Raw genomic sequence first — 25,945 nt, forward strand, 5'->3', positions numbered from 1 at the left:
ACTCAGAAGTTAGAAATAGCCGAAGACACAACTGCCCCCAGGGAGAGAAGACATAGAAGGAAGGGGCGTTTCCTAATCCCTGATGCTGTGTCTTCTGGTAGGAGATCGAATCATGGTGGAGGCTGCCAGGCAAGAGCTAGGACCACAGGGGAAATAGAGAGGAACCTGACTTCTAGTGGAAATCACCTCTCTAGAGGAAATGTTAGGCTTTTCCCTTCCCCCCAACCCTGTGATCTCCTAACAATACACCCCATTCAGCAAACTCAGAGGAAGCCACCGGCTAGGAAGCCTGGAAAGCCAGGTGTCGACCTCCTCTCCCCACCACCCTGCAGAATGAAGGAAGGTAAGAGCAGGAAGTCGATCCGAGAGCAAGCAGGAGTGGGACCAGCGGCGAAGGAGGTGACTCAGTAATCAGAGGATGGGCATTAATTCTGGGGAGTCAAGGGAATGGGAAGAAGTACAAAGTGGTCCTCAACTTCATTGGTAACCACTTATTTCTTTTTCCTTTTTTGAGCTGGAAGTGTGATTCAGTGGTAGAACACTCACTTAGCATGCATGAGACCTTGGGTTTGGTTTCCAAAAATCGGGAAAAAAATTTTTTAAATTTGAAATAAGCCAGATGCTCATTACGTTATCCTCTGTACATTCTATATAACTGGAATATTCATAAGGAGAAATACAGTAGAACCAGGCATAGCAGCACATGCTTAAAATCCTAGGGACTTGGGAGGCTGAGGCAGGAGGAACACGAGTTTGAGATCAGCCTTGGCAACTTAATGAGAATCAGTCTCAAAATAAAAAATAAAAAGGGCTGGAGATGTAGCTCGTTGGTAGAGTTTTTTCCCCAATACCAGGGGAAACTTGGTTCAGTTACTTCTGATGGCAAAACCAGAACTGGTTATGAAATGAAATTTCAAAATCATTATGGTAAGAAACTAATGCCTGGGAAAGGGGTCAGTTCTGCTCCCCTCTCTCAGCCTTTTTCCAGGAAGCCTAATTAACCATGGGTCCCTACCTTTTGGATTGTAAATAACTGCCCTGAGAGTCTGACTACTCTCTTGAAATGTAGCAGATGCCTAGGGAAAGAGCCCTTTCTTCTCTTCTTTCTGTGAGTGTGCTTTATGTTAGAGACCCTGCACAAAGCCTTCAGCTGCATAATTAGGAATTTAAAAAAAAAAAAAAAAGGAAAAAGGGGGCTGGGGGTGTAGCTCAGTACTTGCCCAGAATGTGTGAGGCACTGGGTTTGATCCTCAGCACCACATAAAAATAAATAAATAAATAAATGGAAAAGCTCCCAATGATCGGATGGGTCTAAGACAATGTCAAATAACCTATAAATATTGTGAGAAACTGTGAATCAGGGCTCAGAATTTGGAGTTTTTGGTTTCCTCTGGACCCCTGGTGTGAAGTAAAATTTGGAGCCCTCCTCTTCAAGTGCTGCCTGCTGCTTCTGGACCAGTCTGTTTCCCACAACACACTTACTACCTGGGTTGCCTTGAGCAAGTTCCCAGGCCTCCCTGAGCCTCCATTTCCTCTTTTTTAAAACTGAATGATAAAATTTGAATTCAGCAAGACCACACAGATGAAAAGCACTTCAAAGTGTATGGGTGTGTAGTGAACTTTCAATACATGTTAATCACTTTCATTTTTTTATTCTTTTTATTTGTGCATCCTCAATGTTAGCAGAGACAGGTTGTTTAACAAACGTTCGTTCAGATCAAACAAGTGGAAGAAATAGTCATTTGCTCATGTGAGTCATACTTCCATGTGATAAGTCTTCTCCTGGTTCAACATATGGATCTAAATAAAACTTTGCCTTGGGGAACAGAGGAGGGGAAGGAAAGGAAGGTTCTGGGAAGGAGATTGAGCAACTAATGTTGCATGCTTGTACAATTAGAACATAACAAATCATATTTTGTACAATTATAATGAACCGACAAAATTTTTTTTTTAAACTTTGCCTTGATTCTGACAAGGTCAGACACAGTATGATTTCACTAAACTTGACTACGGTAGACTTCGGGAGAGCAAGTTCCACTTCAGCGAAGAGAAAGAATCCACCAAGTGTCTCCTGAGGAGATTGATCTTCAGTAATCGGCATTGAAGGGGTAATCCGGCAAATGAGCCTGGCTGCAGAAACAAGCAGAGAGAACGTGTTCCACAAAAGCAACAGCTGTGGTTGAACAATCCACCCTCCTCTGCTGTGGTCTATCATTCTGTGCTCCCTCAGCCCCTTTGCTGCCGAGACTTTGTGAGGACATAAGCAGGGAGCTCGTACCTTGACCTTCTTTCAAATCAGTGGGTGATGTATTTGAGAAAGGCAGGCAAGCAAGTAGTGGTGACCACGGCACCAGAATGAAATCATAATGATGGCTCATACCAAGCCTGACATTTAGGAGTGTTGTCAATTCATCCCGAGAGGCGGGAATAACATGCTATTGTTGCTTGACTTAACACAGGTGAAGGGTTAGGATGCCTGGAACATTCTGAGCCAACATTCCATAGATGTCTGCTGTAATTACTATCATCCTTCTATTGTAGATACAGAAATCAACTTGATAAAGTTAGGAAGTTTACCCCAGGCCACACAGCTGATAAACAGTGGGGCTGGGATGAGAAGCTAGGTCGGCTTGCTCATGAACCCACCAATCCACGCCTCCACTGATATGCCCAACTCTATTTGACATTCCTTCTTAGATGTCTTATGGCATCTCAAACATGTTAAGTCAAATCCTGCCAGCCTTCTGTTCAAAATCTTCCAATGGTTTCTCAGCTCAGAGCTAAAATGAAGTCCCTCCCATGGTTTACCCCCTCTCTTCATGCTCTGAACCCCAACACCTTTCTCCAACTTCACTGCCTCCTACTTTGCTTTTCACCCATTCTGCTCCAGCTTCCCTTCCCTCTTTACTCAAATGCTCCACATTCCTACCTCAGGGCCTTTGTATTTGCTGCTTTCACTGCCAGAAACGCTCTTCTCCCCCCAATCCACATGGCTCGCCTTTACTTCCTTCAGGTTTCTGCTCAACTGTCACCTTATCAGCAAAACCTCCCCACACCTACCCGATGTAAAGTACAACCTCACCAAGACCCACCACTTCCTGTCTCCTTTACCCTTCTTTGTTTTCCTGTGCAATATGTTACTATCCGACATATTTATTTTGAGTTACTTTTGTTCTCCCTATCTAGAATCTAAGACTATGGCAGCAGGAACTTTGTACAGTGTGATATCCCAAGCACCTGGAAAATGCCTGACACATCATAGATTACCAGTAGTAAACTGTTGGGGAAACTTCTGCCTCCTATGAGCAATGCCATGTCTTCTCTTAAAATTCTAGCTCTGCATTCAGAAGTTCAGACAATGAGCAACAATTAGGAATGTGTCTTCCCATAAAGTCTCCCCAGGACTCCAGTTTGGGTATTCAAAACAGCGAGAAAATAGTACTAGAATCCTTCCAGCTAATCTTCCACTACTTAAAAACAAACAACAACAACAAACCAACAAAACCCAATGATCCTCCTTATTAACCTGCCGCCACTTACTCAGTCAGGATACAGATCCTCCAGTTTCTATTGAAGCTGAGAATGGTTGCCATCTCCTCATCACTCAATTTGAAGTCAAAGACCTGGAAAGGCAAGAGTTCCAAAACATCCTTGGCAAGACAATCCTGGGATTTGAGATCTCCAGTCATTTTAGCAGGGAGTGAGCTCATGTCCGCAGCACAAACTGGCCACAGGAGTTCAGATCTCCTTTGTAACATGTCAAGGGGATACAAATTTTTCTCTAAACTAGGTCCCACACAAAGACTGCAATATTTAGCTAGATGTGGTGGGACATGCTATAATTCCAGCTACTTGGGAGGTTTATGCAGGAGGAAAGCAAATTCAAGGTCAGACTGGGCAATTTAGCAAGACCCTGTCTCAAAAACAAAAAGGGGGTTGGCAAGGGCTGGGGGATACAGCTCAGTGGCAAAGTGTCCTTGGTTTCAATCCCCAATCTCTCTCTCTCCCCACCCCCCCTTATCTCTCCCTCCCCCCCTCACACACACACCCCAGACTCTCCAGTATTTATAGGGTGTAGTGTGCCCAAAGGAAGGATACCAGACTTGTAGGTATTAAACCTCAGTTTACATGGTATCCTGTTCACATGGGTTCTTCTAGAAGGATGGTTCTTCAAGTATGGTCCATCGCTCCTCTGCTACTAGGTGGGCTTGTAGCCAGGACAGTCTGCTCTTGCGTGCCCTTGATTACTCAAGGGCAACTAAGAACCTTCTCAGTGTGCTCAGATCTGACACTCCTCTAGCACATCCTGTGACCATTCATCTCAGATCTGAGGCCAGATCCTGACCTAAGAGTGGAGACGGGTGGAGGAAGAGGGTAGGAGCCACCAGTAATGCAGGGGTGAGATGAAAAACCTGGTGAGTCTCCCTTTGTCCCCTGCCCCACTCAGGAATACCCAGCGATCAGCCGGGATCTCACTTGAAAGTTCTCCAAGATGTGTTCTGGTGTCACAGACTTGGGGATCACCACCACATTCCTCTGGATCTGGAACCGGATCAGAATCTGCGAGGAAAGAGGACTTCATGTTTCCACATGTCTACAAGGATCCCTCCTTCCCAGCAAAAGCAAAAATAAAATGTCTGTAGCTCACTGGCTTTAGCTACAACAGTGAATACTGACCAAGTGCTTAACTAGTAGAGACACTGGCCGGTTCTCCCCTTCCCTCCTGAACTAGCAGCAACTCTGTAGTCCTCCTTGTTTAGAATAAGACTGAGATGGGGTCATAAGACTGAGATGGGGTACAGATGGCATCTGAATCCAAAAGCATTCTCTGTGGCTCAGCTGGACAACTTGGTAGGAAGTCAAAGGGCAGATGCTACACTTGTGTTAGAGTTTGGACCTGGGATACTCCCAAAGGCTCATGGGTTGCAGACTTGGTCCCCAGTGGTGGCACTATTTGGAGGTGGTAGAAACCACATGGCCCATACATGGTTCACCCAAGGCCCAAGTGACCGTGGACAGAAACTACTGAAACCCTGAGATAAAATAAAATTTTTCTCCTACAAGTTGATTTTGTCAACAACAGAAAACTAATAAACCTTGCTTCATTGATACCTACAGTATTTCCTGGGGGTCCTAACAAGATTTCTAAGAAAGCACATTAGTGGGCTTTACTTCCTGTTTTCTTCCCCTCTAATGAGTCAAATGAAGATAAAACAAGGACTAAAACAAGACTGGAAGAATGAATGAAAGAGAAGCAAAAACCCACATTGTACCTGGCCTGGGGATTTTTTGTGCCTCACAGCAATCTCCTTAATCTTGGGGTCCTCCAGTAGTAAAGGGTCTTCTGGTTTGGCCCTAGAGGCAGAAAGTTGGCTAGTGTGAATAATCACCACGGTTACCACATACATAAGCACATCACTCCAATGACTGTCTTGAGGCCGAGCATTACAGCCTTCTCCACTGGTGACGCCAGCAGGAGGATCTGGAAGCTCTCTGTCCCTCCCATGAGTCAGCCCATCCATGGGCTCTGGAGCCTCAGCATCTCATTGGGTGGCTGAACTGGATGGAGTATTCTCAGAGGGTCAGGTGTGTTGCACTTTCTTTTTAAATTCCTATTTTTTCCCACCATAATACCATTTGGAGGGGTCAAACAATACCTTAGACACATTTTTCTTTCTGGTGATCTACAGATTCATACCAACATTAACGAGTCATAAGATGATATTTTTAAGAGTGTTAAAATGAAGACCCACCACTCAGAAGCCTCACCAAGGTCTATCTGGAGAGCCCAGGGGGCTGTAGGCAGTGACAGTGATGCCCTTGGAGTGGCAGTACTGGATCAGTTTCTCCTGGGTGAGGTAGGGGTGACACTCGATCTGCAAGTATGAACAATCTCCATCACTAGGAAAGTTGGCTTGCGTTTTTAATGGTTAATAGAAAGTTCTACTCGTAAAAAAGACCACCAAGCAAAGGCCCAAAACACTGCCACTGTTAGACTTAGTAAAGCAGACCCTGAGATCCGTCTCCCACCTCCCCGAAAGCATCTTGATCATTCATCCCTGAAATGAAACTCAATATAAAGCACTGGACTTGCCTCATAATGTTTAAGAAGTAATAGGGCAAGAACCTTTTACTGAACAGAATTGACCTGATTAGTCACTGGCTTATATTTGAGTCCAGGTTTGTTCAAGATCCTTTCAATCTGGAAGTGGTTGAAGTTGGAGACTCCAAGAGCTTTCACCAACCCCTCATCCACCAGTTCCTCCATGACCTGCAATGAAAAGGGATAGCTAATACATATGACAGAGTTGACCTACCAAATTAATCCACTCAATTTATTGCAAAAACAAATGCTGAAATCTCAGGCTATTTTGTGAGTCTTGCCATTTCCCTTTTGAGTCCATTCACATAAACCATTTTATTGTTCATGAAATCATTAAACCTGAAAACTTCCTCTAACAGAATGTGACTTGTGATAAGAAAATAAATATGTTGATAATTTTCTACAGTTAGCTAAGATTCAAATTGCTTTTTATGACCACAATTTTGTCATTAGTAAAAAAAAAATAATATCTATTCTTGAAGGATCAGGCTTAATAAATGTATTTTAGTGGCTACATCAAACAAGTAGTCAGACTATGTGGTCATTAAAGCAAAAATACAAGGTAGCCAACGCTTATAATCCCAGTGACTCCAGAAGCTGAGGCAAGAGGATTGCAGGTTCAAGGCCAGCCTCAGTAGTTTAGCAGGACCCTCAAAAACTTAGCAAGACCCTGTCTCAAAATAAAAAGTAAAAAGGGCCAGGAATGGTGGCCCATGCCTATAATCCCAGTGATTCTGGAGGCTAATGCAGGAGGATCCGCAAGTTCAAAGCCAGCCTCAGCAACTTAGCAAGGCAATAAGCAAATTAACAAGACCCTGTCTCTAAATAAATGCAAAAACGGGCTGGGGATGTGCCTCAGTGGTTAAGCACTCCTGGGTTCAATCCCCAGAATCAAATAAATAACAAAAATAAAAAGGTCTGGGGATATAGCTAAGATGTAAAGAACTCCCGGGTTCCAGCTTACAGTTTGTACATTCATGGTGTTCTGCCACTTGGGATATATTTATATTTAATTATAGAAGAAGGTATAGATATTATGACAAATTTACACCTTCCTAAGATATTCCTCAAAGTATTTGATTTACTTCTATGTATAGTCTCATGCTTCTGAGATATTACATATTTTTTTGGTACTGGGTAAAGCTCAGGAGTACTTAGTCACTGAGCCATATCCTTAGTCCTTTTTGTATTTTATTTTGAGACAGAGACTCACTAAGTTGCTTATGACCTCACTAAATTGCTAAGGCTAGCTTCCAACTTGTAATCCTCCTGCCTCAGCCTCCCAAGTTGCTGTTATTACAGGCATGCCCAACCCTGAGATATGATATTTTCAATAATTTGGTATGACTCTTAGTTACATAAAGCATTACTTCTTTTATCATTTTGACTTGCAGAACCTAACTATAAATGACATATACTTGCCAAGTAAATCCAATGACAATAGTACAGGTGGCAACAACCAATAGTTTTGGGAGGGTTTTGTCTTTTTCTTTTCACGTCCGACTCAGAGAGGTTGAGGATAGTCTTTAAAACCCACCCATAGAAATCCAGATAGTTTTTTCCCCATATTTCCAAGTAACAGGCTTTCTGCTGTTAGCAGGCAAATTTAATGATTTACTTGCCAAAGATAATTCTTTTCAAATGTACTTCCAGGATTGCCAACTTGTCAGTATAAGAGATTGCTCTTCTGCTTCATTATCCTTTCACTGTTACCACACCAGTTTTGCTATCTAAATATTCTTAGTTATATTTAATTTATCACATCAATTCCATGCTAGGACAGTCTTCACCTCTTCTAAGTGGGAAAGCACAATACAAACTCAAGACACGTGCCCCACTCAGCTGATAGAGCAATAAGATTCCTGGAATCTTTCTGCCACTATTCATTTATGACTTGTTCATTCACTTTATTCTCTGCTAGCATTTGCAAGAGGATAAGATAGTTTCAGAAAAAATTTTCAGAAATCCTTTCATGGCTTGATTTAATTTTGAATACAAATGATGTGAATCAGGTCATTACTGTATCTAAGAAGTGAGGCACTCCTGGTTCCTTATGTTTGAATGACATGTGTTCACTTTTTGCCACGCACTGGGCTAAAGGCCATTGTAGTTGAACTAAGTCAGTTAGACCTGGGTCCTGAGTCCAGTCCCAGCTCTGCCACACATTTGCTGCATGATCTGACAAGTTAACAACTTTTCTAGGTCTCAATCTTACAATCTGAAGTGGGAAAAGTAACACTCCCTTCTATGGTTGGATTATTAAATTGACCATGATTAAAGTTCCTGGCCTGTTGGCTACCTTAATCTTTACAATATCCTGGGGATATGTATCAATGTACACACACACATGCACACAGGACTGAACCCAGGGCTGCTTACTACTGGGCTACATCCGCAGCCCTTTATTTATTTATTTATTGGTACTGGGGATTGAACCCAGGGGCACTTGAGTCACATCCTAAGCCCTGTTTTATTTTTGTTTTGCAACAGGGTCTCTAAATTGCTTAGAGTCTTGCTAATTTGATGAGGCTAGCCTCGAACTTGCCATCATCCCATCTTAGCCTCCAGAGTTGCTAGGATTACAGGAGTATGCCACCATGCCCGCCTAATCATAGTATTTTTAAAAAATAAGGAAACTTAATCTTTCAGAATTAAATCACTTACCCCAGGTTACTGAGCTAACACCTAGAAAACCAGGTCAAAACACCTTTTTCCAAATTCTTCCCCATGGTTTTGGAATAGCATCTGTATCCCCCAGATTAGGGTACATTTTATCTCTAATCTCATTTGAGAACTCAGATGGACTCTGAATCCAAAGGCAATGAGGAAGGAATGGAAAGAACTGGAGGCTAACAGTGATGAAATCAGACATAAGGCACCAGGACTCCTTCCTGAAATCTCATCAATGACTGAGGGAGAATTTTCTCTCCCAGCACACTTAGAATAAACTGGAACCTACCTCCCAGGCATCCAAGAATGTTGCTTTGCTGATGAGGTTGTTGCCTTTATCATCTTTTGGGAATAAATCCTTCCCAGGCTATAAAAAGGAGAATAAAAAGCTTATTGGAATATGCATCTGGATATGTGGTCCTGTTGAACAGAGTTTCCAGATCCTGATTCCCATTTCTATATCCCATCTGCACACCATTTTATCAAGCTCTGGAGAACACACTTCTAGACAGTGAGTTTCAATAAAATCTCTCTGTCAATCGACTGTGGCATGGAAATTCTCACATTTTAGAAACTACTGGATTGATTTTATAATCCCTCATTAGAATATTCTAAAAGCCATCATTATCACCATGAACATTAACTTTATATGCCCAGACCCCAGATAAACTTGGAGGTAAACATTAATTTCAAGATCACTATATAAGGGTTGGGCCTTAAGGGTATGGTTTTCCTGGGGAAGATCTAGGAAGCTGGAGTTAGGGATGGCATACCACCTCACCTAGCTGCTGGGAATTCACATCCCTCCCACCTCTAAGGAGCCGGCAGAAGCAGAGTCTGGGGCAAGAAGGGCTGGTTTTTTTTTTTTTCTTTAGTGAGGAATGGCTACCTTTCAGTATCACCATGCTTGGGCCTTTCTCCAAGATGCCACTCCCAGGGTGTGCTTTGGTTAACAGAAAGGTTGAGCTCTGAAATAATGTTGTGCAAGAGTATTCTCCTGGGAGGGAAACTCCAGGCGTGCAGTCAAGACAAAGGCCAAATGGCAGCTGCAGCTCGTTTGGGCTGCCAGAAATCACTGTGTCTCTTGGACATGACTGCAAGAAAACCCAAGCACGTGTCTACCTCAGTGGCCCTGTGCAGCCTCAGCCTCCCTTCCAGACCAGCGCCCTCCTGCTCCACACAAGAATTCCTGCCCACCCCAAGCCCAGGTCCTGGTACAGCTATTTTCTGGCATCTATCTGCTCAGTAAGTAGAGATTAAGGCCAGGAGAAGTTCAAACCTGAAATCCCTGGGGCCAGTGAATGAGATAGACATCCAGATAGTCCAGTTTCAGGTCCTTGAGGGTCTTCCGACAGGCCTCCTTCACAAGGTTCCTTTCAAAGAAGGTGCACCACAACTGCAGGGGCGACAGTGAGGCCTTAGGACTGCAGACAGAAAGGGCCACATCACACTCTTTCTCCTCACTTTGTGATTTGCACGATCCAACCAGAGAAGAGGTCGTTTATCACAAAGATGGCTCAGAGAGTGACACAGCCCACAATGTCACCGGGGCTCAGGAAAATCTATATTTCCTGAGATAAGCGCAACTTTTTTTGGTACTGGGGATTGAACCCAGAGATGCTTTACCATTGAGCTACATCCTCAGCCCTTTTTATTCTTTATTTTGAGACAGGATCTGGCTAAACCGATGAGGCTGGCCTGGAATTTGTGATCCTCCTGCCTCAGCCTCTGAAGTCTCTGGGATTAATGAGCATATACACTCCGACATCAGGCCAATTTATTTTTTAACGCTCTCAACATCCTCTTTCTTAAATTGGTTAAAATATTTGGCAACTAATTAAATATTATTGTACCTGTGTTATTCCCTTCCTTGGCTCTCAGCTCTCTGAGGGTAGGACTGCAACTAGCTTTTACATTTCATGCACATGTTCCTTTTTCTATAGTCCCATATCTTCAAGCCTATCAAGCCCTAAGTGATGACTTGACAAGGAATTTATTCAGATTTGACCACTGCCTACAGTCAGTCTATTTATCCCACTCAGAAGCATTTTCCAAATACCCAGAATTAGGGATTTTTACAACTTGTTTGCAATACAGATCCAGTGGGTTTCAACTCCCTCATGTAACAGTTATCCCTTCCCTTCTTTGTTGTAACACTTCATAACTCACTTTTTACTGGATTGAAATAAAAAGAAATCTGTAAATGACAATAAAAAATGCTCCCACCATTTTCCAAAACAACTCTGACTGAGAATCTCAGGACGATACCCATTGAGACCACAGTGCTAAGGGACTGGTTTCAGGATCCATCTCTGGTTGCACCCCTAGCCTCTGATTGTCACTGGGCAGATAGATTGCATTGATAGAAAACAGGGAAGACAAAGGCACTGGCGCCAGACCCACTCTGGGAACATTGGGAGGGTGGGACGGTGGCGGTAACATGTCACCACTGGTGTGCATGTTTGTATTCACAGATGCACCAAAGGCAGACATGAAGAGGGCTGGGGTTAATCCACACAGAGGAAAGGCTGGGAGGCTTCTCGGCGCTGACCACATCCACATACTTCTGCCTGCCTAGAAGTCCAGTCCTCCCACCAAATGGCTATATGTACCTTGCTCACAATAAAGAGGTCCTCCCGCTTCACGACCTTCTCTTGGATCTTCTCTCTGATGGCTTCTCCCACCTCATTCTCGTTCTGATAGACGTAGGCACAGTCTATGTGGCGATATCCTGCATCAATGGCCACCTTCACAGCTTCTTTGACTTTGTTTGGGGGAGACTGAAAGGCACAGAAAAGGCCATCAGATACTTTCCCTCCCAATGTAGGTGTTACCAGGGTCCCATTTACCAGGGGGTAACAGGGAAGAAAACACACTTTGGAAAACTTTTCAAAAGAAAAACAAATGAATTAATCTTATGATTGTGCTCTTGAGCCTATCCTACCTAAAAGTCAATTCCTCTGTAATTCAGGTAAACCATGAAGAATCTCCAATTGGCTAGAAAAGACAGATAGCTCCCACTTCAATGTTCTCAAAAGCCAGCCTGAGAATTAGACCTAGAGTAACTCAGAGGAGGTTGGGTGTGATGGTGCACACCTGCAATGCCAGTGACCCCGGAGCTAACCCAGGAGGCAGAGGCAGGAGGATCACAAGTTTGAGGCTCGCCTCAGCAACTTAGCAAGACCCTGTCTCAAAATAAAGAGTAAAAAGGGTTGGGGATGTAGACCAATGTAGAACAACCTTGGGTTTAACCTTGAGTACAAAGAAAGAAAGAGACCCAGAGGAATGACTTAGAGAGCTGAGCCAAGAGAGAGAAAGGGTTCCAAAGACGGCTCTTGGAAACTAGCTGGGGTGATGTTAGCACTGAGGGAAATGGCAAAAAAGGTCAGACAGAAGATGATGAAACAATGATAAACACCCAAGAGACGCACACGAACGATGTGCCTTGGGCATTTTGCCTGCTGACTAATGGATATGGAGAGTAAGACATTCCCCAAATAATGAGGCCTGAGAAGAAGAAAAGGGAGTAAAAATGAAGGTTTTCTAGATGCTGGCTGCAGGCAGAGGATATGTTTTATCATTCTCTAAAGAAAACAGTCTCTAGGAGGTGTTGTCTCCTCCAAAGCACAATCCTTTCAGGCACTGTCCACAGACTTGACCGAAAGGCCCACACTCCTAAGTAAAACCGACATGCGTTCACTGGACCACCCCTCTGAACCGCCCGTATAAACCCAGTCCCTTTCTTGGTTCACTGGCGCATTTTCCACCAGGAGAGTGGTCCATAGGCACCATTTCATCCCCCTGAATAAAAAGCTGAGATGACACGTGAGGTTTGCGCCCTGCCGGGTCTTTTTGTGCTAACACTGACCATAACACAGCCAGGTGGGACCTGAGCTCCTGACTGTGATGACCTAGGCTGTCTGTGACCCCAGTGCTTCTCAGACTTCAATGAGCGTGACAACCACTACGGATCTCAGTAAAACGCAAGTATTGATTCAGTAGCCTGGGTTGGAGTCTGAGTTGTTTTGTTTTGCTAAGGTACTAGGTACTGAACTCAGGGGTGCTCTACCACTGCTCTCCCCTCAGCGCCCCCCCCCCTTTTAGAGCTCTGGATCCTCTCTATCGCTCAGCCAGCATGAAGCTCAAAGTCAAGAAATATTGAGCCTCTCTACATGTCCCAGAACCAAGAAGTGTTTTGGAAGAAAGCACTGCCCAGAGTAGCTCCCCTCTTTCTTTTCTTCTGTTCGTTTCTTTCCCTCTTTTTTTTTTTTTAAGTAAGTCCAATGCCTGGTTGAAACTTGATACTTGCTAGTGAAGCACCCAGCCCTGCCAAGAAAAGCCAGTATGTAGCTTTCCAGCCTGAATTTCTCAGGGCTGAATTTCACCTCTTTGAGTCCCTGCCCCAACTGAATGCAGACAGAGGAAAGTATCCAAACAACCCAGGAGGGAAGCCGGTGTCCTGAGATTTCTATAGTTACCTTCCAGGTGCCCAGGCCCAAAATGGGCATCTTGGCTTTGGTGCTGAGCTCCACAAACATGGCCATGTCTGTGCAGAAATGATTCTGAGAGAGCAGATAGACGTTTAGTGTCCTGGTGAGGGAGGCTGGCTCCGGCTGTAGGGGAGGAGCCAGAGCCAAGGGCAGGTTCTAGAACAGGAAGTTCTTCGGTAAAATTCATTGCTGGGGCTGGGGCTCAGTGGCAGTGTTTGCCTAGGCTTGCACGTAGTCCTGGGTTCAATTCCCAGGACTGAGAAGAAAGAATTCTTTTTATTTACTATTTTATTTTATTTATTATCTTGGTACCCAGGGATTGAACCCAGAAGCATTTAACCACTGAACCACATCCCTAGTCCTTTTTATTTTTTATTTTGAGACAGGGTCTCTCTAAAATGCTTAGGGCCTTGCTAAGTTGCTAAGGCTGGATTTGAATTTGCAATCCTCCTGCCTCAGCCTTCTGAGTTCCTGGGCTTACAGATGTGTACCACCATGCGTGGCAAAAGAAAATTTTTTTGTTATTGTTTTGTTTTTTGATACTTGAGGATTGAACCCAGGGTTGCTTAACCACTGAGTCATATCCCCAGCCCTTTGTAACATTTTATTTAGAGACAGGGTCTCACTGAGTTGCTAAGTGCCTCCTTAAGGCTGGCTTTGAACTCATGATTCTCCTGCCTCAACCTCTCAAACCGCTGTGATTACAGGCATGCATCACTGTGCCTGGCAACGCAAAAGAAAGAATTCTTATAGTAAAATTGATTGCTGTGAATTAAAGATTAACAACCAGTGCAAACTTTTCCTAGTAAAAAATGTTATGAATGACTTTGTGAGTGACACTTAAGGATTTGTCAACCTAAATAACACACAATGAAAGCTTCTCCAGAGATTCATTAGCTTATTTGCAGGTAGACATTGCAGTAAGGATACGTATGCCATACTGTTGTGGGAATCAGGCAACAAGTGGCAAATGGGGGCCCAAGCTTTATCTTACACAGTGGGCCCAGAGGAGATCAGCCCTCCAGATTCTGAGCTTCCTTACCGGTTTTTCACAACATTTATAGGCTATCTAGTGTCATAAATTTTCTAGTCTGAAATGATAGATGGTTGTGCACAAGGTTTCAAACAACGATATATATGCTTGTGTGTAAGAGTTTTCAAGCTTGAAGCTGCTACAGAAGCAGAGTGCGATAAGGAGATGGCTTCTCTTAGGGGCCTTCTGTAAATGTCTAGCCTTGGGCCCTGAGCCTTCACAGGGGCGTTTACACTTCAAAGGAAAGTACTTAAGGGAAAGTCCTTCACAATCCAAAGGAAAGGAGTGAGTGGTGCTAATTAGGTTCCCAGAAAACCAGCTGGTTGGAAAGGCGGGAGCTGTTTCCTTTTCTCAGGCACTAATTTTCACAGATAATATCCTTAGTTTATATTGTATTCAGACCGAGGTCAGTTACCCACAATATGGTAGGTTGAGGCAATGGAAAGCTTTCTTTTTTTTCCTTCTCTCCTTTTTTTGGTACTGTGGATTTAATCCATGGGTGCTCAAACACTGAGCCACATCCCCAGCCCATTTTTGTATTTTATTTAGAAACAGGGTCTCACTAAATTGCTGAGGCTGAACTTGAACTCTCAACCATCCTGCCTCAGCCACCCAGTCGCTGGGATTACAGGTATGCGCCACCACACCCTGCAAGGGAAAGTTTTCAAAGGCAAAATGAGGAGGATTACAGAAATTATTTTGAGACAATAAATCTTGGCTACAAGGATCAATAACAAGACTGTATCAGTCCAAGATTAAACACAGTTTGGGGGCAGACATCGTTGCTGAAGTATTTTTTGCGTAAGGTTGCAAAGGCCTTTGTGCAGGTTGTGTTTGTGGCAGGGTCCTTCATGAATAGCTCTTGCTGTCAAGCGTACGAGCGCAATGTCCTTCTTCAGACACTCCCAGCTTTGTTAGGACTTGACCCGAACGACTTGATTTTTCCCCCCAAAGGCATGGAATGAGTTTTATTTAGCAAAGTAGATACATATCCAAGGGAGATTGGGGACAATCTCAAGAGAGATGCCTTTGGGGTAAAGCTGGAATATGCCCTCAAGGGAGAATGTGGGCTATCTCCAGAGTGACAGACAGCAGCCACCCCATTTTGATTCTGACAACTTTTACAAGTTTTACTATTTTTCCCCCTCTGGCTATTCTAATAAATAGAAAATAAGAAGGCATGTATTTTAATTTGTACCCATCTAATTACTATAGAATGTTAAAAAAAATTCCCCCAGAGAATTACTTGTTAATCTCTTTTTTTATGGGGGCGGGGTACTGAGGATTGAACCCGGTGCGTGCTTTACCACCGAGCCACATTCTCAACCCTCTTTATATTTACTTTGAGACAGGGTCTCGCTAAGTTGTTGAGGTTAGTCTCGAACTTGCAATCCTCCTGCTTCATCTTGCACCCGGCACGTGTTAATCACTTATACAGGAATTTTTGGCTAATATTCTTTCTTTATTTTATCTATAAGGGCTTTGATCAATTGTGTTCATAATGATTTACTTATTTATTTATTTATATATTTATTTTTGCAGTGCTGGGGATTGAACGCAGGGCCTTGTGCTTGCCACTCTACCGACTGAGCTAGTCTCCAGTCCCTTATTTATTTATTTTCAAGTGGTACTGAGGATTGAACCCAGTGGCTCACATGTGCTAGGCAAGTGCTCTACTACTGCGCTACAACCCCAGCCCCATGATGAACTTTAAAAGTTCGTCTACCTGCCTGCCTTTCCTTCCTCCTTCCTTCCTTTCTTCCTCCCTTTATTTTTCTTTCTTCTTTCTTGGTACCACAGATTAAACCAAGAAGTGCTTTACCACTGAGTTACATCCCCAGCCCATTTTATTTTTCATTTTGAGACAGGCTCTCACCTAAGGTGCTGGGGGTCTCACTACTTTGTTGAGGCTAGCCTTGAACTTGTGATTCTCCTGCCTCAGCCTCCTTAGCCACTGGGATTATAGGCATGTGCCACCACGCCCTGCTTGTGGTATTAAATTTAAAAATGCATTTGCAGCAGGGTGCAGTGGCACACTCCTGTCATTCCAGTGACTCTGGATAGATAGGAGATAAATAAATAAATAATTTAAAAAATTTTTAAACACTGGGTTTTAAATACTGGAGATGTAGTTCAATGACAAAATACCCTGGGTGTTCAATCTTCAGTATATGTGTGTGTACGTATGTATATTTTAGATTAAAAAAATATTTTTAAATACTGGGCATTGAACCCCCAGGGGTACCTTACCACTGATCAACATTTCCAGCTCTTTTTTATTTTTTATTTTGAGGCAAGGTCTCACTGTTATGGCAAGACTGCAATAAATCATCAAGTCAATCTTAAAGTAGGGGACGGAACCATCTTTATTCACCAACAGGTGGTCTAGATTCACCAGCCAGGGGGCAAAGGTGCAGGCTGCAAGTCCACGCCCTTCGACCCCCTCCAAGGGTTAAAGCACACCTCTATAGTTGAAAACCACATTCATCGTAAGTGGCTGTTGCTGTGATTCAACACCATAAACAAACATCATGAGATCTAAAACAAGCAGAAGGGGAAGTGGGTCAAAATGATCCTAGTTGCGTACTAATTAAAGACAATCATTCTCTGATAGGGTACATTATCCAAGAAAAATGGGAAACAAAAAGAAAACAATTTTACATTGTATAAGAACAGAAACATTTGTGTTTCTAAGCAGGGCATGCTAAGCAGGATCAGGACGGCAGAGGCCAGGTTTTCTCATGGGAGAAGCATTTCTTACCTGACATGGAGTCTCAGGGTAAAATGGAGTCTATGGCCTGGCCCATAACATCACTAAGTTACTTAGGATCTTGCTCATTTTCTAAGGCTGGCCTTGAACTTGTGGTTCGCCTGCCTCTGCTTCCCCAGTCGCCAGGATTACAGGCATGTGCCACTGCCCCTGCCTCAACCTTCACTTTGGTACCAGGGATTGAACTCAGGGATGCTTAGTGACGGAACCATATCCCCAGCCCTTTTATGTTTTTGGAGGCAAGGTCTTGCTAAGTTGTTTTGGGGCTTGCTAAGTTGCCAATGCTGGCTTTGAACTTGTGATCCTCCCAAGCAGCTGGGAATACAGGTGTATGCCACCATGCCTCAACCTCCCAAGCAGCTGGGAATACAGGTGTATGCCACCATGCCTCAACCTCCCAAGCAGCTGGGAATACAGGTGTACGCCACCATGCCCAGCTTCAACTTTCACTTTTTTAACATTATAAAAGCAACATATGCTCTTTGTAAAAAGAAAAAAGAAAACAAAAGATTATGTAAGGGGCTGGGGAGATAGCTCAGTTGGTGGAGAGCTTGCGTTGCAAGCACAAGTCCCTGGGTTCCATCCTCTAAGAACCATCGATAATCTCATGTTAAGAGATGATTATTATTAATAACATGTGAGTACCTCTGGTGCTAACCAGTTGAGTTGGGAAGTCCCAGATCACAGGACAGCTATACCCCACTTCCCAAGGTGAACCTATGACAGGCATGGAATCTGGGAGGGAAGCCCTGGACCCTAGGACAATCACAATGACAGCAGGAGACATCCAGGATAGCCTCAGGGTGCCCCATGAGCCTCTGCACAGTGTAGGAAGAGAAGTCCCATTGTGCATGTCCACTTTGGAAGCTGGAAGGAAGAGAGTCAGACAGCCCGCAGAGCCCTCATAATTGGGATTGTAAGTCTTGTCATACTTCCCTTGTGGGTGAGGAAAAGGATTCCCATCAGAGGGATGGGCTGGCTGTAACTTAATTGCTAAGAAACGTATTTAATAGAAAAAAACAAAGAAGACAATTATCTCTTTTGAATCAGGGGCATGACCGATTGAGTCATCCAAGAGTGACTCTAACAAACCCTAGAGCCCGGACTTGGTTTATTTATAGCAGTACAGATCAAAAGGGGGAATGGTAGGAGCTTCTTCTGTGAGAAACAGGATGGGGTGGAGTTAAGGAAGCCATTCTGCTCTAGTGGGTCATGTGGTACATCTAGGACACGCAAATTCCTGCAGTGAGCCACTCTGCATGGAAAGCACATACTTCAGGCCATCTGAAACAATCTGTCATGACTGCCAGTTCCTGAAAGCCAGTTTTCTGTATCTGATGGCTCGACCAAGCCTGATTTTATTTCCTAGTCATGGATGGCTTCCTGCAGTAAAGGTTGTGTAAAATGCACAACCTGCTCGTCACATTGAGAAGAGATTCATTGAAGGGTAGGGTGTGGGCTCTCTGGCTCGGCAGCTGAGGATGATGTGGACATCTTGGATGACTGCAGACAAGGATGGCCACATATAAGATGTACAAGTCACATTTCAGGGGAAGCTTGGCAGATGCAGCCAAGCCCCACTCCCACACTGCAACATTTTGCATGTCACCCCAAGCCCCACTGACACCTAGAGAGAAGAAATACTAAATGTAGCGGATTCGAATCCTGAATTAAATAGAAGTTAAAATGAAATAAAGGAGAAGGCATGCGTCAGCAGAAAATGTAACAAAGTTTCCTAAAGTCCACTTAATAATCTACTAGAAACTATTCCACTGGCCCATTTCTCTTCATGGCATCAATAATTAATTTTAACTTCATTTAGTTAAAAATAAAATTTATTTCCTTCATGAACTCAGAACTCCTAGCTTTGAATTTCTCTCAAGAGAAGGATCTAAGCACGAAATCCAGATTAAAAGAAAGAAAATCTTAGTTAGCTGGGCATGGTGGTGTGCACCTAAAATCCCAGGATTGCAAGTTCAAGGCCAGACTGGGCAATTCAGTTAGATCCTGTCTCAAAATAAAAACTAAAAAGGATGGGGATGTCACTCAGTGGTAGAGCAGCCCTGGGTTCAAGTCAAGCGCAGGGCAGGGGGAGGAGGGCTTACTTGGACCAGGAGAGGGGTCATTTGAGTGCGGCACATTCTCTTTCTGGTTGTAGGACCCTTGATGACTCCAAGATGCAGTCATTCTTGTCAGACCCTGTCAAAACTGGAGCTGGGAAGTAATGAAAGGGAGGGCCCGTGCATGGCTGTCTAAGATAAGTACTGTCTCAAGGACTTTCTAAAGTCCCACAAGAAAGATATTTCTGTTTCTTCTATGCCACACCCATGCTTTACAAGTCTCATATATAGATTTTTTCTTTCTTTTTTCACTTTTCAGTACTGTATATTGAACATAGAACCTTGGGGTGCTAGGCAAGCACTTGACCACTGAGCTACACTTCCAGCCTCTCCCCCACCCCTAGCACCCTTTAAAATTGTTTTATTTTGAGACAGGGTCTTGCTAAGTTGAAGAGACTGGCTTGGAACTTGTGATCCTCCTGCCTCAGCCTCCTGAGTAGCTGGGATTATAGGCGTGGGCCATGCCCAGCTCAGAGTTTTAAACATTTTAATAAAATTTTGTAATGCATAAAAACACCTTTGTTGAATTGTTTCTCTAGGGATGACAGAATAGGTTTCATTTACTCATATAAAAGGAGAGGCATGAGATGGCTGTAAGTCAAGGTGATAGTCTCTTAGAAGTGACAGAAGAAAACCAGGAACAGTGACTCATGCCTATAATCCAGTGACTCAGGAGGCTGTGTCAGGAGGATCAAAAGTTTGAGGCCATCCTGGGCAATTTAGGGAGACCCTGTCTCAAAATTTAAAAAGGATTGGGGATGTAATTTAGTATTGATGCACTCCTGAGTTCAATCCCAGTACCAAAAAAAGAAAAAAGAGAAGAAGAAAAGGGAAAGGAACAGGAAGGAGAAGAAGAGAAAGAAGGAGGAGGAGGAGGAAAAATAGCAAGAGAAGTAGAAGGAGAGGAAGAGGAAAAAGAAGATGAAGGAGAACGAGAAAGAGAAATATAAGGACATATCTAGGCTTTCTGCGAGCCTATTTCTTTTTCTACCACTGTTTTATTATGAAACAGGAACGCTATTCAGTGTCTACCCAGTCAAGGCAGGGTCTCTCCCTCTGGCATCCCCATGCCTCAGAGAACAGGACACTTCTCTACCTCCCTCGGTCCTGGCCTACAGGAATCCACCTGTCCCCGGTCTAGCTACACCCTATATAATTGGTACCCAACTCCTCAGTTCCTCTGATCCCAACTTCCCATCCAAATTAGAAAATACCCTGGTTTCCCCTCAGCCCTACTCCTGCTCTTCCAATTTCTAACTTAAAAAAAAAATTCTTCTTTAGCAGCTTTGTCACCCAAACTTCCTCTGAAATGACTTGCCTTAGACCTCCTTCTTCCTTTCTTTCTTTTTTTTTTTTTTTTTTTTGGGTGCTGGGAATTGAACCCAGGGCCTTGTGCATGCTAGGCGCACTCTACCAACTGAGCCATACCCCCAGCCCCCTCCTTCTTTCTTAACATGCCAGTTTTGTGTAAGCAATTAGGTCCTTCCCAGCCAACCCCGAGGTATGGCGCAGGCCAATGCTCAAGTCTGCAGGGCAGTGTGTTTCACAGCAAGGGTACATATGACATTGTGGCCTCTAGGAAGGTTTGCCTTTATAGGCTCCACTATCATTGGAATTGGGAATGTCCCCCAAAGGACTGGGTGTTAAAGGTTGAGTCCTCAGGGCAGCACTATTGGAATTCGATGGAAACCTTTAAGAGATGGGGCCTTGTGGGAAGCTTTTGGTCATATGAGGACTGTTATGGTTTGGATGTCAGGTGTCCCCCAAAAGCTCACATGTGAGACAACACAGGAAGGTTCAGAGGACAAATGATTGGGTGATAAGAGTCTTAACCCAGTCAGTGAATTAATCCCTGGTGGAATTAACTGAAGTGGTAGGGTGTGACTGGAGGAGGTGGGAATTGGGGCGAGGCTTGGGGGTATAGATTTTGTATCTGGAGAGAGGAGTCTGTCTCTCTGCTTCTTGATGCTGTGAGCTGCTTCCCTCTGCCACACTCTTCCGCCATGATGTTCTGCCTCACCTCAAGCCCCAAGGAATGGAGCCGACCTTCTATGGACTAAGCGCTCTGAAATGTGAGCCCTCAAATAAACCTTTCCTCCTCTATAATTGTGCTGGTCAGATCATTTAGTCACAGCAGCCAAAAAGCTGACTAAAACAAGGGCATACCCTTGAAGGGGATGTGGGGACTCAGCCTCTTCTCTTTCTTTTTGCTTTGCTGTCTGGCTGCCATGAGATGATAAGCTTCTTCCACCTCATGAACCCACCATGATGTGCTGCCTGGTCATGTAAGAAATCCCACGAAAACCACTCCGGACACGGGAAATCACATAAGGGAATTTATTAAGCAAACGGTGTCTCCCTGCAGGATAAGACAGAAAATGAGAGGAAAAGAGAAAGGAAAAGAAAGGGCACGCGCTAGAGAGAGTGGAAAGCCAGGAGGATAGAGAAAAGTGTGTAGGACAGACAGAAGAATGGGAAAAGATGGTGGGGAAGCTACAGTAAAACAGTTGGATTCTGCCCGGCTAACAGGGGACCAATATGGGAGAAGGAAGCTGACTGATGAACCAACAGCTAGCTAGGATGTTCACAGCTTGACAAGTGGTTGGGAGGCGGGCAAAATGGCTGTACCTGGTGGGTGGGGGAGCAGCTTTATACATTAAAGGTCATAGGCCCAAAAGCAATGGAACCAACCGTGAACTGAAACCTCCAAAATTATGAGCCACATAAAGCTTTCGTCTTTGTCAGGTGGTTATTTCAGATTTTGTTGCAGTAAAAAAAAACTGACTTAACACAGGTCCCTTTTTCCATTAAAAAAATTATGTATATTTTATGAGTGTGTTGGCATGAAAACTGGATTCCTGTATTAAGTGCATGTACAAATATATAACAATAAATCCCATCAATATGAACAACCATAATGCACTAATAAAAATGTGGAAAAAATAAAAACTGGTTTCATTATTGTGTATTCTTTACTATTATTATATGCATGTTTTTCTTCTGAATTAATTAATCATTTATTTTTGAGGATTAAACCCAAGAGTACTGTACCATGGAGCCACATACCCAGCCCTTTTGACTTTTTATTTATTTAATTTTTTGGTACTGGGATTGAACCCAGGGACACTTAACCACGGAGCCACACCCCCAGCCCTTTTTTGTATTTTATTTAGAGACAGGGTCTCGCTGAGTTGGTTAGGGTCTCACTAAATTGCTGAGACTGGCTTTGAACTCATGATTCTCCTGCCTCAGCCTCCAGTGTTACAGGGATTACAAGTGTATGTCATCATGCCTGGCTTAGGTTTTTGTTTTGTTTTGAGACAGGGTCTCACAATGTTGCCCAGGCTTGTCTTGAATTCTTGGGCTCCAATAATCTACCCACCTCCCAAGCCCTGGGAGTAGAATGGGCCACCACACCTGGTTAGCCTTGTTCTTTTCTTATTTATTTATTTTTCTTAGTAGACTTTATTTGGGGGGAAGCTTTGTTGTTGTTGGTACAGGAGATTGAATCCAGGGGTACTTTACTACTTAGCCACATCCCCAGCCCTTTTTATTTTGAGACAGGGTCTCACTAAATTGCTGAGGCTGGCCTCAAACTCACAAGCCTCCTACCTCAGTGTAATGTATAAACCTGCTCCCCTGCCCACCAGGTACAGCCATTTTGCCCGCCTCCCAACCACTTGTCAAGCTGTGAACATCCTAGCTAGCTGTTGGTTCATCAGTCAGCTTGCAAGTGTCCTTCTCCCATATTGGTCCCCTGTTAGCCGGGCAGAATCCAACTGTTTTACTGTAGCTTCCCCACCATCTTTTCCCATTCTTCTGTCTGTCCTACACACTTTTCTCTATCGTCCTGGCTTTCCACTCTCTCTAGCGTGTGCCCTTTCTCTTTTCCTCTCATTTTCTGTCTTATCCTGCAGGGAGACACTGTTTGCTTAATAAATTCCCTTATGTGATTTCCCGTGTCTGGCGTGGTTCCATGGAAATTCCTTACACTCAGCCTCTCGAGTCACTGAGATTACAAATCTGTGTCGCCACTCTTGACTGGGTGACAGTTTTAAGTATACAGGATACCTTAATACAATATTATTAACTGAAGTCCGTATGTATTTTTTTTTTTTTTTTTTTTTTTTTTTTTTTGGTGCTGGGGATTGAACCCAGGGCCTTGTGCATTTGAGGCAAGCACTCTACCAACTGAGCTACATCCCCAGCCCTCGCATTGTTTTTGAAAAGCTTGGAAGGAACTTAAGTCAGCATAGCTACACCAACAAGAAGACCATATATCCTTAGCCCTGTCTTTGAGGGACTCACAATGACTTTGAAGTTTTACAGAAAGGAGAATGAAGGCAAGTGTTGAGGTTTGCACAGCTGGAGGGGGTGCGCAGCTGCTACAGCAGGTGATTTTGGTCAGGTGTGGTCCATCATTATCCATCATTATCTCAGGACTGGTCTGGAGGGAACTTGTCTGAGATAAGAAAGTTACTGTTGCCTGGGGGTGGGTGTGGATTGGTTTCATCACAAAATGTCAAATCTTGTTTCTGGAATCCAAGGTGACGTAGAGTCAGAGCAAAGGAAACAGATGCAAAATGGAAGCAGAGAGTCTTGGGTCCTGGGGATTGGATCAAAGGGTGCTCTACCACTGAGCTACATCCCCAGGCCTCTTTCGAAAAAAATTTTGAGACAGGGTTTCAAGGTGCCAAGTCTGGCCTTGAACTTTTGATCCTCCTGCCTTATCCTCCAGAATTACTGGGATTACAGGCATGTGCCATGGCACCCTGAAGAGATGCCATAAGTCTTTAATTCTTTTTGCCACCCCATAGGACATTTGAGGTGAAAGTGAAGAGTCTATGTCCTTATTACCCCATCTTTTGTTTCTAGGTATTAAAACCAGGGTGCTTAACCACTGAGTCACATCACCAACCCTTTTTATTTTATTTCATTATTTTCAGACAGTGTAAGGAAATCCCACGAAACCATGCCGGACACGGGAAATCACATAGGGGAATTTATTAAGCAAACAGAGTGTCTCCCTGCAGGGTAAGAGAGAAAATGAGAGGAAAATAGAAAGGAAAAGAAAGGGCACGCGCTAGAGAGAGTGGAAAGCCAGGACGATAGAGGAAAGTGTGTAGGACAGACAGAAGAATGGGAAAAGATGGCGGGGAAGCTACAGTAAAACAGTTGGATTCTGCCCGGCTAACAGGGGACCAATATGGGAGAAGGAAGCTGACTGATGAACCAACAGCTAGCTAGGATGTTCACAGCTTGACAAGTGGTTGGGAGGCGGGCAAAATGGCTGTACCTGGTGGGCGGGAGAGCAGCTTTGTACATTACAGACAGGATCTTACTCAGTTGCTTAGGGTCCTGCTAAGTTGCTGAGGCTGGCCTTGAACTTGTGACCCTCCCACCTCAGTGTCCCAAATCTCTGGGATTACAGGCATGCGCCTCCATGCCTTGATCTTGAGGAATTAGAGTATCAGCTAATCTGGTTTTGCAGGTTTCTTGGCCTGGTGGTAAATTCGTTTTTAAAAAATGGCTGAAGCTTATTAGCAAAAAGCATCAGATGCTTAAGCCTAAACACAGAAGTACCATTATAATTACAAAAAGGAATATAAAAGAGAGTCAAAGTCAGAAGATGTCCAACTAAATATCATGCAAGAGGTTCTATGTTCTTTTAATAGCTTCATGAGTATAGACAACAAAAAAAAAATTGGCATGAGAAAATAAGTCATTTTCTTGTTTCCATCTAAATAAAGGGCCCTTGGCTGGTTGTGGTGCCACATGCCTATAATCCCAGGGACTTGAGAAGCTAAAGCAGGAAAATTGCAAGTTTGAGGTCAGCTTGGGCAACTCAGTGAGACCCTGTCTCAAAAAGAAAAAGAAAAAGAACTGGGAATGTAGCTCAATGGTAGACCACCCCTATGTTCAACTCCCAGTACTAAAGTATAAATGTAAATATGAGCATAAATACAGATAAAAATATAAAAGGGCCACTGTCTTTCCCTTTTCATTATCCATGTTTAGCCTGGCAGTGTGGTGCATGCCTCCAATTCCAGGGACTCCAGAGGCTGAGGCAGGAGGATCCAAAGTTCAAGGTCAGGATCGATAACAGTGAGACACTGTCTTAAAAACAAAAAATAAAAGGGGCTGGAGATGTAGCTCAGTGGTAAGCACCCTGGGTTCATTTCCAGTGACACACACAAACACACACACACACACACACACACACATACACACACAATCCACGTATGACACTCATATTAATATCTTTGTCTTTGGTCATACTTCCCTGCTCTGTGTTCAAGACCAAGTAGGTGACCCCAAGTAGGCCCCAAATTAACCTCTTTCCTTCCTACTGTGAAGGTCATTCAAGACTCCCCAGGAGTTACATAGGGAACCTGTGAGGGGTATCTTCACCTCCATTCTTTTTCCTCTGCCAGTTATATCATTAGCAGGGAATGGGTTAGAGTCTTGTTGACCACATGGCTTCCCTTGGAATCTTTAGGAATCTTTCCCTCTCCAATGACCCTCCTCTTGGCAAAATGCACACTGATTGGCTTCCTTTCTTTAAGGTCCTCATGATCAGGAAGTCAGGTGATTCAGCAAAGTTGTAGGACACTTAGGTGGGTCCCATTGCACCCTATATCCTGGCCGAATTTGCAAGGCAAAGGTCTAAATATTGGCCATTCTTACTTAGCCCTTTTATTTTCCTTGACTTTGATCTCCAAGTGGGTTTAATTTTACTTTCTATAATTTTACAGTTAC

General features: G+C 43.8%; 1 protein-coding gene across 1 annotated transcript; it reads right to left on the reverse strand.

Moving 5' to 3' along the window:
• Positions 1-1,636: 1,636 nt before the first annotated feature.
• AKR1B10 (aldo-keto reductase family 1 member B10) lies at positions 1,637-13,381 on the reverse strand. Its single transcript, XM_079150207.1, has 10 exons — positions 13,252-13,381; positions 11,386-11,553; positions 10,053-10,169; positions 9,063-9,140; positions 6,149-6,271; positions 5,770-5,876; positions 5,274-5,355; positions 4,477-4,560; positions 3,541-3,623; positions 1,637-2,130 (listed from the first exon to the last, which is right to left on the reverse strand). Exons 1-10 carry the CDS (start codon positions 13,315-13,317, stop codon positions 2,088-2,090), a joined length of 951 nt encoding a protein of 316 aa, XP_079006333.1. The 5' UTR covers positions 13,318-13,381; the 3' UTR covers positions 1,637-2,087.
• Positions 13,382-25,945: the final 12,564 nt, after the last annotated feature.

This window comes from Sciurus vulgaris (genome assembly GCF_902686455.1).
Source record: "Sciurus vulgaris genome assembly, chromosome: 8".
NCBI lineage: Eukaryota > Metazoa > Chordata > Mammalia > Rodentia > Sciuridae > Sciurus > Sciurus vulgaris.